Source organism: Salvia splendens, chromosome 8 (assembly GCF_004379255.2).
Source record: "Salvia splendens isolate huo1 chromosome 8, SspV2, whole genome shotgun sequence".
Lineage (NCBI taxonomy): Eukaryota > Viridiplantae > Streptophyta > Magnoliopsida > Lamiales > Lamiaceae > Salvia > Salvia splendens.
In genome coordinates, this window is record NC_056039.1 from 10,024,684 (window position 1) to 10,036,295 (window position 11,612).

The 11,612-nt window shown below is 38.4% G+C and overlaps 1 protein-coding gene across 1 annotated transcript; it reads left to right on the forward strand.

The window, feature by feature from the left end:
• Positions 1 to 7,222: 7,222 nt before the first annotated feature.
• On the forward strand, positions 7,223 to 10,838 carry LOC121745337 (protein NRT1/ PTR FAMILY 4.5-like). Its single transcript, XM_042139201.1, has 6 exons — positions 7,223 to 7,460; positions 7,539 to 7,614; positions 7,695 to 7,912; positions 8,959 to 9,390; positions 9,483 to 9,607; positions 9,683 to 10,838. Exons 1-6 carry the CDS (start codon positions 7,458 to 7,460, stop codon positions 10,572 to 10,574), a joined length of 1,746 nt encoding a protein of 581 aa, XP_041995135.1. The 5' UTR covers positions 7,223 to 7,457; the 3' UTR covers positions 10,575 to 10,838.
• Positions 10,839 to 11,612: the final 774 nt, after the last annotated feature.

Sequence of the window (11,612 nt, forward strand, 5' to 3'; positions counted from 1 at the left end):
CTTAAAAGAAATTACCGTACTAATTATATTATGGATTAATTAATAAAAAAAATATTATAATTAATTTGTATTGCTATATTTGGTTGGCCTCTCTCTCATGATTAGAATTACTTTTATCTATGAACATATTGTGCTTTTCCTTTCAACAAATTGTGGCCAAACATAAGAATTACCTAAAAAACATATCGTTTCCCTTAATAAAATACTAGTAATAAATCTAGATAAATCCTTTAAATTGCGTATGTAAATCTTGATATAGTATTAAGTTGTTTTGGGTTTAATTAGTTATAGGTAGGTTAAATATATCGTAATGATATGGATGTGTGATGAAAGAAATAATTGAAAGTAGTATTTGACAATGAGATGTGGTGATAAAGATAAGACACGCACACGAGCTTGACCACGAAATTATGTCGTGTCTAAATTGGAGGCTTTAATCACTTTACACTCTAATTTGCGTCTACCAAAATCGACATCCCATGTAGGTAGGGTGCCCTCAATTTTATTCAAATTATGTTATTTCCTCTCTAAAGTTGGAGTTTGACCCCTCCACACCCACTTCCTCCTAATTTCTGGATAAGCTACCCCACCAATTATTCTCTCTTATACTCCTACTATAAAAAAAATTACCATCTTACTTTCTTTATGAATATTGTTCTATTTTGAATATGCAATATCCCTTTATATATATATATATATATACACTCCTAATTACAAGGACAAACTTTGCTTGTCCAAGTTTTTCATCTGAATAATTCCAATCAAATTAATATTAATTTGACTTGCATTGAGTGTAATATTATGTACATAGATTGAAAAAACTAATTTCTTGTTTGGATCGAATATGAATGAATTTGCGATTTCAGGAAAAATCAAAAGAGCACTAAGTTTTTATATTTGTATTTTAAAAAATGGGAAAAAAATAGACAACACATAAAATGTATCTATTTACCACAAATAACTTTAAAAAAGCTTATTGAAATGAACAAAATTAATGATGTAAAAATACGTACTATACGTTATGATAATAGTGTCGTAATGCCTAATTCAGCTCATAGCTAATTATAGGCCATCAGAATGACTAGTTTCCGACCAATATTTTCAAACATATAGCTTGGTTCACTTTAATCGACAAATTTCAACGTAACAACCATAGGCAATTATACATATTAAAATGAAGCCGTTTTAAAATCGAGACAATGAACTAGAAGTCGAGTATGCATGTGATGTGATATTGATAATGACATTATAAAACTGTATGACATGTACAAATTAAGTTAGTGTTATCTATGGCAGCTAAGCCATTTTATTTTTATCATAAACGACTGAAAATTTGATTTCGCTGGAAATTAGTGATGGATATTAGTATAAAGTTTTTATATTATTTCCTAAACGATACTCCATTTAACTATAACCACCAATATTGTTTTTGCCTGCAACTTTCTCCTGTCTAAATAAAATGTCAACTACTCCCCATTGTCTATGCACTAATTAATTGCTAAAAACATTTTAACTATCAATCATCAGTCATATTAAAGTTCACATTGAAAGATTAAGTTATTAATACTTCAAAAAAGTTTTCCAACTCCAAAAAAGTGTGGGCTTGACCGACAAACAACAATCAATAAATCCCGAAAATCTCAAAAATAGGGAGTGATCGCTAATGCATAGGCATGAACAAAGAGCGGCTTCTACTTCTAGAGTGGAGGGGGACGTCATGAATGAACCGAAGCACACAAGAAAGAGTGGAACTCCAAAAGTATGTAAATATGTGTGAATGAGGACAAAACATGCTAAAAATGACTTGAGTAACTTCATGGAACAACCGTCATGAGTCCAGGAGTCTGGTCATTACACGGACAACTACCATCGTTTAGGACTTTCTGGAATTACTTTTCACTAGTGTATTATCATTGTCTGAAACTACCGACGACTCTATCCATTAGTAATCTCTTGTTCCCAACAACAACCTCAAGCACGGCCTTGTCGAGTTAGTGACGGACAATATCTGTCACTAATATATAGTGTTAGAATTTGTGGACGGAATTTGTTGTTTGTAATATAGGTAATGATTTTGCCTCTGTGATTTTGTTCGTTACACAACATCCTAATTTACTAAACCTTCTAAAGAATTTATGTTTACAATGAAGCCAAGAAACATCCATATATGTTTCATGATATAAGTAATTTTTTATTTATATTGTACCATGCAGTCATGCACATAAACAAGTTCATCATCCCAACATATATACCTATACATTTGAGATATAGATATGATCAAAGAATCAAAATCATTCTCGGTGTAGTATATTACTACAAAAACGTACTTTTTAAAATCCACAACACTTTTAATACTAATATTTTTATAAAAAATGTTAATAACTGTAAATCATACAAAGATCGTCTAATTAACTAGTTCCCACACACTATTCTTTTAACGTACATCAAATAATTACTCACTAATTAAATAGCAATCAAGGATCAATTAAGCAATAATGATGACTCCATTAGCCATGTAAGTAAGTGCTCACGAGGAGGCTATGCATATATATTCCATGTTTTATAAATATAGTTTAAATATGGAAATGAATGTTGAGAATAAATGAAATTGTCCATTTGCGTAGGATATAATTTAATGGGGACCTTAGAGATTTAATATATGAAGTGAAAAGAAAGTTGTTCCACATACCACCAATTACCTTTTAATTATGTTATGGCGTAATTTCAAAAAGATGTCTGTGGTAGGGTATGGATCCCAGTTTCCAGCCAAATGCAATTAATTTGAAAATTAGGCTGCACTTTTGCTAAATTTCATTTTTTGTTATTCATTTTTTTTTTGCGAAGCTCAAACACAAAATATCTTTGACAACATGCAAAAGATCATGATGAGTAGGGTGAAGTTTTTGGAAACAAAGGTTGAGAATATGCATCAACAATCATTTTCCACATGTGCTTGAGTTTGTCGTCAAAAACTAATCCTTTTGACAGTAAAACCCACCGCAACTTCCACTGTCCACAAACGACTACGTAGCACAAAATGCGGTAATTTATGGAGTACCTAAATGAGATGTTGCTAATTTAGATTGTTGCCAATTCTCCATGAAACAATTAATCTATAAAATAATTTTCGATGCATTCAAGATGGTTTGTTTGAGCAAAACTAGATCGTCGCAATGCAATGCAATTGGCACTCCATCGATTATATATTACTGGGTCATGTTAAAATAAATATAGTACTTACAACTACGACCAATTTTACACTATTAGATCTTAAAACGAACGTATGATATTAAAGTTCATGGATTTCAATAAATAGTAGATAAAACTTAACAAAAGCGTTATATAGTCAACCTGTTATAATATAGTACTCCATCCGTTTCTCCATAGTTGAGTCATTTTTTCATTTTGGGAAGTTTCCTCATAGTTGAGTCATTTCCCTATATAATAACTTTTTTCTCTTTCTTACTTTACTCTATCTTACTTTATTCTCTCTACTTTATTCACTATCTATTTTATTCTCTCTACTTTTTTTCCTCTCTTACTTTTTTATCTATTTATTTAACACATTCAACATCTCTTTCTTAAACTCCGTGCCGAAAAGTTTTGCCTCAACTATGAAGAAACGGAGGGAGTAATAATTTTCATGATTTTTAATATCAACATAGTGTATTATAAATATCAACACAAAGACATGAAAATTACAACATAATTACCCTAAAATATTAACACAGTTTTATTGATAAGTATAAACATTATATTGAAATTTTTTGATGCATTTATTCATATAAAATTTGGTTATCAACATATAAGAAAATTGAAATAAAAATTACTCCATAAAATTTCATTTTCCGATTATGGTCGGAACATATGCAATTGAGATATCGTAAGAATCCTTATAAAATTACCTTTAAATTAATGTATTTTTTACGAAAAAATAATTTAAATCGAGAGAGTTCCATAAATTTAAAGTTTTATCAGTTTTATCCTCCTACCCCCCACCTGTAATGGGGCGCCCTAAGGCGCGCCCTATATGTTATACTATTGTTTTGTTAATTAATTTAAATGTTTTCAAATATGTAATGCAAACTAAATTAAAAAACACAACGATTAACTAAAAACCGACGAAGTTTGCATTCACCTGGTCCCAGTGCTTGCAGAGCTGCTCCCGTTGGCGCTTGTAAGCGCTCGGCGGCTTCGCCGCATTGTAGCGCTCGACGATGCGCTCCCAGTATGCCACCTGCCTGTGGTTGTTCGCGAATATCAGGTCCTCCGATATGTCCATCCAACACCTCGCCAATATGAGGGTTTCTTCCGGCTGGTAGTTTGTATGGTCGGGGGCGTACTCTTCACAAATTCCCGGAGGTGGCAACTTCTGCGCGCGGTGCAGGGTCCGCTTCTTTTTGGCTGGGGCGGAAGGGGTGGCGTCGGCGGCAGCGCGGTGGGAGGGGGCGACAGGTCGGTTTGGTGACGGCTCCATGTCAGACAAACCGTACGATTCCGTGTTGAATTCGGGATCGTACTGCGTGTTGGCGTCGAACGGCCGATATTCGGCGGGTTCTGTACCCGGCCAACGCGCCTCCCCAAACATCAGACTCTTGGGACTTGAATCCATTTCGTAGTAATAATAAAAATGTGAGTTTCGAGAGTGAAATCGTGAAATGAAACGTTACAAATAAAGGTGGGGTAGGAGTATTTATATAAAAAATAAAAAACGCGTGCCATCGTCCGCCGATCCCGCAATGGGGCGCCCGATGTCGCGGACGATGGCCTATCGTCCGCGTCATCGTCCGCCGAGCCCACAATGGCGCGACGATGGCGCTGACAATAGGCCATCGTCCGCGACGTAGGGCGCGGACGATGCATCGGGCGCGGACGTAGGGCGCGAACGATGGCGGACACCCACAATGTGGGCATCGTCCGCGCCCGAGAACGATGGACGCCATCGGGTGCCCCATTGCGGGTGCCCTAACTCATATATCTTGAAGTTATATTACTAAAAATAATTTAAAGTGTGCGTTCTTATTGTATTTTGTTTATTTTCCCCACTAAAATAATATTGTATTGCATAATTTGTGTTTCTAAATATATCACCAACGCTTCAAAAAATGTTATAATTGAAGGTGTCTCAACTAAAATTAGAAGACGCAAATGGAAGCGTCCTATAAAATAAAAAAATGATTTAGTTTGTCCTTAATTTTAGGACATTTTCAAAACTTTCTAGCGTAAGCGATTGTGTCTCAATTTTTTTGTCTCTAAAAGATAAGTTTTTTTGTAGTTACTAATATTGTATTGGTGTAGTATTTTTGCAAAGTAAATATATATTCTCCACAATTTCCAGATTTATGGCTTGGTTTAATATCTTGGAATTGAGATTGTGGAATTGGAGCCTTTGAGTCCATATCCAATGTTTGGTATTTAGATTTTGATTTCGAATTGAATTACGACTCCAATTCATCCAAATTCCAGAACTTCAATTCTATATCCAATGGAAATAATTGAAATTTTAAATATTTATAAAATTGCACACTCACATAGCGCAGACTTCCAAAATACACATGTCACAAGCACATAGCGCACAACACTTACACACACATAATACACTTACCACCCATCCACATTGCAGTGCACAAACATACGCAATACACATAGTACACACAATTCCCACATACACAAACACACACACATAATACACACACTGCCCACACATGTTGTAGTGCACACACACATACACAATATACATAATGTTCTCACATACACCGTACACAAACACACAATACACACACGTAGATACGCATATGGTGTTCACACACGCACCACTACACACAAGCATTATAATACACACAAATGGAGGTGCATAATTTTTTTCAAATTCAAATTCAAGGAGTATCAATTACATCACTATTACTAAAGAAAGGTTTTAGAATTTATTTATAATAAATACAATTATTATAAAATTCTAATGTTAATTTATATTCATAAAATTCTAATTTCAGTTTCCAGTACAAATTTCATATAGTCCGTAAAAAAATCAAGTGTTACTTGTTATAGGTGAAATCGCAGTAAAGAAGTAGAGTACATACCTTTTACTTCTACTATATGTATTATTGGTCAGAAAAAGGGTGGAAATGCAGTAATAATTACCAACTTTCACCTTTATACTGTGTGATGTGATTTGATGTTATAGTATGCACGTATGCAGCAGCTATTGGGGTAATAAGGCTAAGGGTGTCCACTATAAGACGCCCACGCTCAATAGCCCCGCCCCAGTTTTTTGTCCATAGCCCCAGTTTTTTGTCCATAGCCCCAAAATTCTATTTCCACCACTATAGTGGACACCTACAGTAGCCCCCAAATTTAATAATCAACTATCATTTTAAAATATTTTTAGTTTCAATCAAGTGTAATTAAATAATTGCAGTGTAAATAAGTATAAAACGAGGTAATTAGGGCCGAATATGCGTTATAATGGAAGGTGGTAAAATTATACAACGAATAATTAAAATAAAATACAAGTATGTTAATTACTTTTCCTAGAATTTGGTCTAACTATTCCTAAACAGTATTGTATTTACGTTCAATTCGCATGTAAATACACATGTGATGATGGAATTTATCTTTCACTAAGCAAAATACAGTATAGTATTTTTTTTGTTTACATGGCATAGAAATACTGACCAATCACAAGCGGTTATTTTTTTTTCACTAAGCAAAATACAGTATTGTTTTCAAAAAAGCGGCTATAGTCGCGGCGGATATCCGCCACTATAATAGCCGCGGCTATAGCCGCGCCTATACACCACCAGCCGCGTCCTCGCCCCACTCGCGGCGAAGCCTCGTCCGCCGCCTCCCTCCCCCTTCGCCGCGTCCACCCTCGCGGCGGACACTCCCTCCACTATAATAGCCGCGCCTACCGCCCCGCCCCGCCCCACTTCGCGGCGACCGCCGCGTCCACCTTATAGTGGACGCTCTAAGAAGATAGATGACAGCCCCAAAATTTAGAGTTGGTAAAACACATCTTTCTATCCAATATTTTGCCATGTTACTATGTGAATGGATTTGGACCAGACTTACAAATTTCAAATCTAGGATCCAAAGGCATCACCTTGTTAATAATTTAGGTCTCTTCTTGCTTTGTGAACTGTGCCCTACCCCACATTCCACTAATTCCTTTGTGAAAGTGAAGCAAGAGAAGAAGAAACTTAGCTGCCATCCCAATGTGTCCTAATCATGAATTTCTTGAGAGAGAAATAGAAATAGAAATCATCAATCAGATGTCACTCGACGTTTATATACATACAACTTCCTCCTTCTTGCCTTATACTATATCTGTAGTTTAACCAATCTCTCCTTTCCCACTCTCAGCAACTTACTTGTTCAATTAAACAATTCATCCCCATCCAAAAATTAATTAAACCCCAACTCCCCCAATTTATTAATTTCTTCTCCCAGTCCCATCCATGGTGAGTCGATCTCTGTCTGCATTTCACTTCAATACACATTCATCGCTAATTCAATTTGTTTGTTGTTGATCGAATTAGGGGGACGACGCGGAGGCCGGGCGGAGCAATCGAAGCCAAGGCAAAGGCGGATTCAAAGCCACCTCATTCATATATGGTACTGTATTTCACACAAATTCTCTAAATCTCACTCTCACTCTCACTCGCCTGTATGATTAATGATGTTTTGATTGGTAGCATTGGCGGCATTGGAGAATATGGGGGTGGTGGCGAACATGGTGAGCTTGGTGCTCTACTTTTCATACAAGATGCATTTCGATCTGGCCACGTCAGCAAACACTCTCACTAATCTAATGGGATCGACTTACTTGCTCTCCATCGTCGGCGGCTTCATCTCCGACACCTACCTCAACCGCTTCCTCACTTGCGTCATTTTCGGCACCCTTGAAGTCCTGGTACTACTACTATTTTTAAAAATTTATCTGTTTTGAACTACTCCCAGTAAGTGTATTGGGAGGGAGGGGGAGTGAACCGAGAGTTAAAGATGATGGTAGGACATAAGAAACTTTACTTGTTACCCAATTAGAGCAGAGGAGACTAATGGGATAGAAATAGATATTTAGAAATTTTGCATTTTAATAAGATTTTATCTGGCGCATTGGGCAGGGGAGCTACTCTTTATGTCATTTTTTTATTATTATATAATCATGTCTGGTTTCATATTCACAAACTTTTGAAGATGTGTGCTGGCGGTGATTCAATTAAAAAAAATAAGCTACTATAATTGAGGATTTCGTGTGGCCTCCTCCTTTTTTCTAGTCTAGTGGGTAGCAATAGCATGTGCATGTGGGTGAAAAAGCAGAGGGAAAAAAGGAACATTATTGCATTCCCTTTTCCCAATGCTCTCTCATCTATGAACATCAACGCATCCGTACGCATACACAGAATTAAAGAAAATATCTAAATCATTAAATATTCTTAGTCGATAATTATGAATGTGAGATAGGAAACCCACCCGATATGAAAATGACTGTTTTTTGGGGATCAAGATAGAAATATAACAGTATTAGTCATGAATATACTTATATAAGTCACATACCAAGCTAGGGAGTAACTAAATTTGTGGAATTTATGATGGGATTGAAGTGATCAAGTTACAAATTTGGTAATCTAAGTTATTTTACCCCATCTAGTAAGATTAGCTTGTTCCATTTTTTATAGTATTCAAATCTTACTCCTCTAATAGTGGGAAAGAACAAGTAATTTTTTATACTAAATTATTTGCTGGATAATAGAGAGTGTAGTACTATAAATTAAAGATTGTTATTGATTGAGCATGAAATGAGATATTTGAAAGTAGACATAATTATGTGATCCATCCATCAACTAATAATAAATCGAGTCGTGGAATGTTTTTTTCCTTTGACATGACGCGACAACCACTATATGGGTTTGGCTTAGATAATTAAAGGAGTGATGCAATTATTGTTTTTATGTTTAGGCTCTATCGATGATGACAATTCAAGCCCACAGTGACAGTCTGCTGCCCAAGCCTTGTGCCAAGTCCAGTTGCCTCCAAGGTGGCGCCGCCGTCTACTTCTACTCCACGCTGTGCCTCCTCGCCCTCGGAGTCGGCGGCGTCAAGGGCGCGCTCCCGGCCCTCGGCGCCGACCAGTTTGACTCCAAAAATCCCAAAGAAGCCAAGTCGCTGGCGAGCTACTTCAACTGGCTCTTGCTCAGCTCCGTCGCAGGCTCGTCCATTGGAGTTACTTTCGTGGTTTACGTCTCCACCAATAAGAACAATCAGAACTGGTGGAAGGGCTTTCTCATCACCGCCGTCGCTGCATTCCTCGGCTACGTCTTCCTCCTCATCGGAAAACCATTTTACCGCCTTCATGTCCCCAAGGATAGCCCTCTCATGAGATTCACACAAGTATTTATCACTTTTTCATTTTCCTATGTCTCAGTCATATTCCATTTTAGATCGTCCAACTATAGTTAAGTCATTTCACATTTTCTTATCAGGTTATCGTCGTGGCAGTAAAAAATGGGAGATTATCTCTTCCCGATAGTCCAAATGAGTTATACGAGATCAACGAAAAGGATTCGGAAACAACAGCACCAAAAATAGCACATACCAAAGAATTCAGGTAACTAACAGTCATTAACCACTTTACTACTAGGCCAACACACGCACACTAACAGATGCCTTTCTTTGAAAGCAGGTGGTTAGACAAAGCGGCTATCCCAGCTGCGAACACGGAGCCATCAGCGTGGAAAGTGTGCACCGTGACGCAGGTGGAAGAAGTGAAGATCATAGCAAGAATGTTGCCGATAATAGGAAGCACCATAATCCTGAACACATGCATGGCTCAGCTGCAGACCTTCTCGGTGCAGCAAGGCTACCGAATGGACGCCCATCTCGGCTCCTTCCAAGTCCCCGCGGCGTCCATCCCCGTCATCCCCCTCCTCTTCCTCATCATTCTCATCCCCATCTACGACCGCCTCTTCGTCCCCTTCGCCCGCACCCTCACCAACCACCCCTCCGGCATCACCCAGCTCCAGCGCGTCGGTGTCGGACTCGTCCTCTCCGCCGTGTCCATGGCCATCGCGGCGCTAGTCGAGGTCAAGAGGAAGAATCAGTCGTTAAAAAACCCGATGCAGCCGATCAGCCTCTTCTGGCTGGCCTTCCAGTACGGGATATTTGGCGTCGCGGACATGTTCACGCTCGTTGGCTCGCTCGAGTTCTTCTACAAGGAGGCGCCCGCCGGGATGAGGTCGCTCTCCACTTCCTTCACGTGGATCTCGCAGTCGTTCGGCTATTTTTTAAGTAGCGTGTTCGTGGACACGATAAACTCGGTGACGGGGCGGGTGGCGCCGAGCCAGCAGGGGTGGCTGCAAGGGCAGGATTTGGATAGGAACAATTTGCATCTCTTCTATTGGTTTCTGGCTATTTTGAGCGCTCTCAACTTCTTCAACTATCTGTTTTGGGCGGTGCGGTACACGTACAAGACGGACGAGGAGAATGCGGAGCAATGCGACGGCGGCGGCGTGCCGTTTCTAAAGGCGGATGAGCAGGCGTCTAAGGCGCTGGAGGAGCCTAATGGGAAATGGTGATATGGAATTTAGCAGCATGGTTTGAAGATTTATATTTATATATATGTGTATTTATTATTTATAGTGGTGTTAGCCCTTTCAATGTTGTATTTTTATATTTTTGCAGTCGGGTTTATTGAGTGTGGTTTTTTTTTTCTTTTGTCGTTTTTCGGTGATGATTCTCGAGTATATATTGTTGGGTTTTAAGCATAGATTTGCCCAAGATAAATATACTGTAGAAACGCTTGCAAGGGATGAATGAAGATATTTCACGATTAATGTAAATGAAATTATATTGATTGTGTTTTGAATTTATAGTAGTACTCCCTCCGTCCCAAGGAACATGCCCCCTTTCTTGGGCGGTGATGGGATACGAACTAAACAACTAAACAATAATTGCGAGCCCAATAGCAGTGACGGCCCATCAGCCCAAAACCCAAGAAAGAGTATCAGTTCGGCACAACCAAAGAGTTCGGTCACAGCCTATAGCTCGGTAAAAGCCGACCAATCGAGCTCAACTCTCAGATCGGCAAAAGCTGATCGGCAAAGTTCAGCAGTTCGGTCTCAGTATTCGACCGAACAAGGAGATAGTGGACCCATGCAGGATCTCCACGACCTCCATTACACCCACGATCTATTTAGTGGTATTAAGCAGTTATCAACCCCCCTACCAGGGCTGCAAACCACGATCTTAGTTCGAATGTATAAATAGAACTTAGATCAGATAGACCAGGGTTAAGTTCTCTGGATCCTGAATCTCATATAGCAAATCAGTATTGTAATCTGTAAGCTAGATCAAGCAATACAAATTTGCCCTCTATTCTTCCCGTGGACGTAGATTTACCTCAGTAAATCGAACCACGTAATTTTCAGTGTTGTGATCTTCATTTATTACTTGCATTTATTCCCATCAAAAATTCGCTAAATCATCACTGGCGCCGTCTGTGGGAACACAGAAAACCAAAACTGTGATAAAAGCGAGTTTTTGATCCTCTTCCACCAAAAAATGCGTACCAGATCACATAATACCCATACTTCCGTCCGTGATGAACGTGAGGA

Coding starts and splice junctions, on each gene's coding strand:
- LOC121745337 (XM_042139201.1), top strand. Junction 7,913..8,958: donor TCGGCACCCTTGAAGTCCTG/GTACTACTACTA, acceptor TTTTATGTTTAG/GCTCTATCGATGATGACAAT. Junction 9,608..9,682: donor GCACATACCAAAGAATTCAG/GTAACTAACAGT, acceptor CTTTGAAAGCAG/GTGGTTAGACAAAGCGGCTA.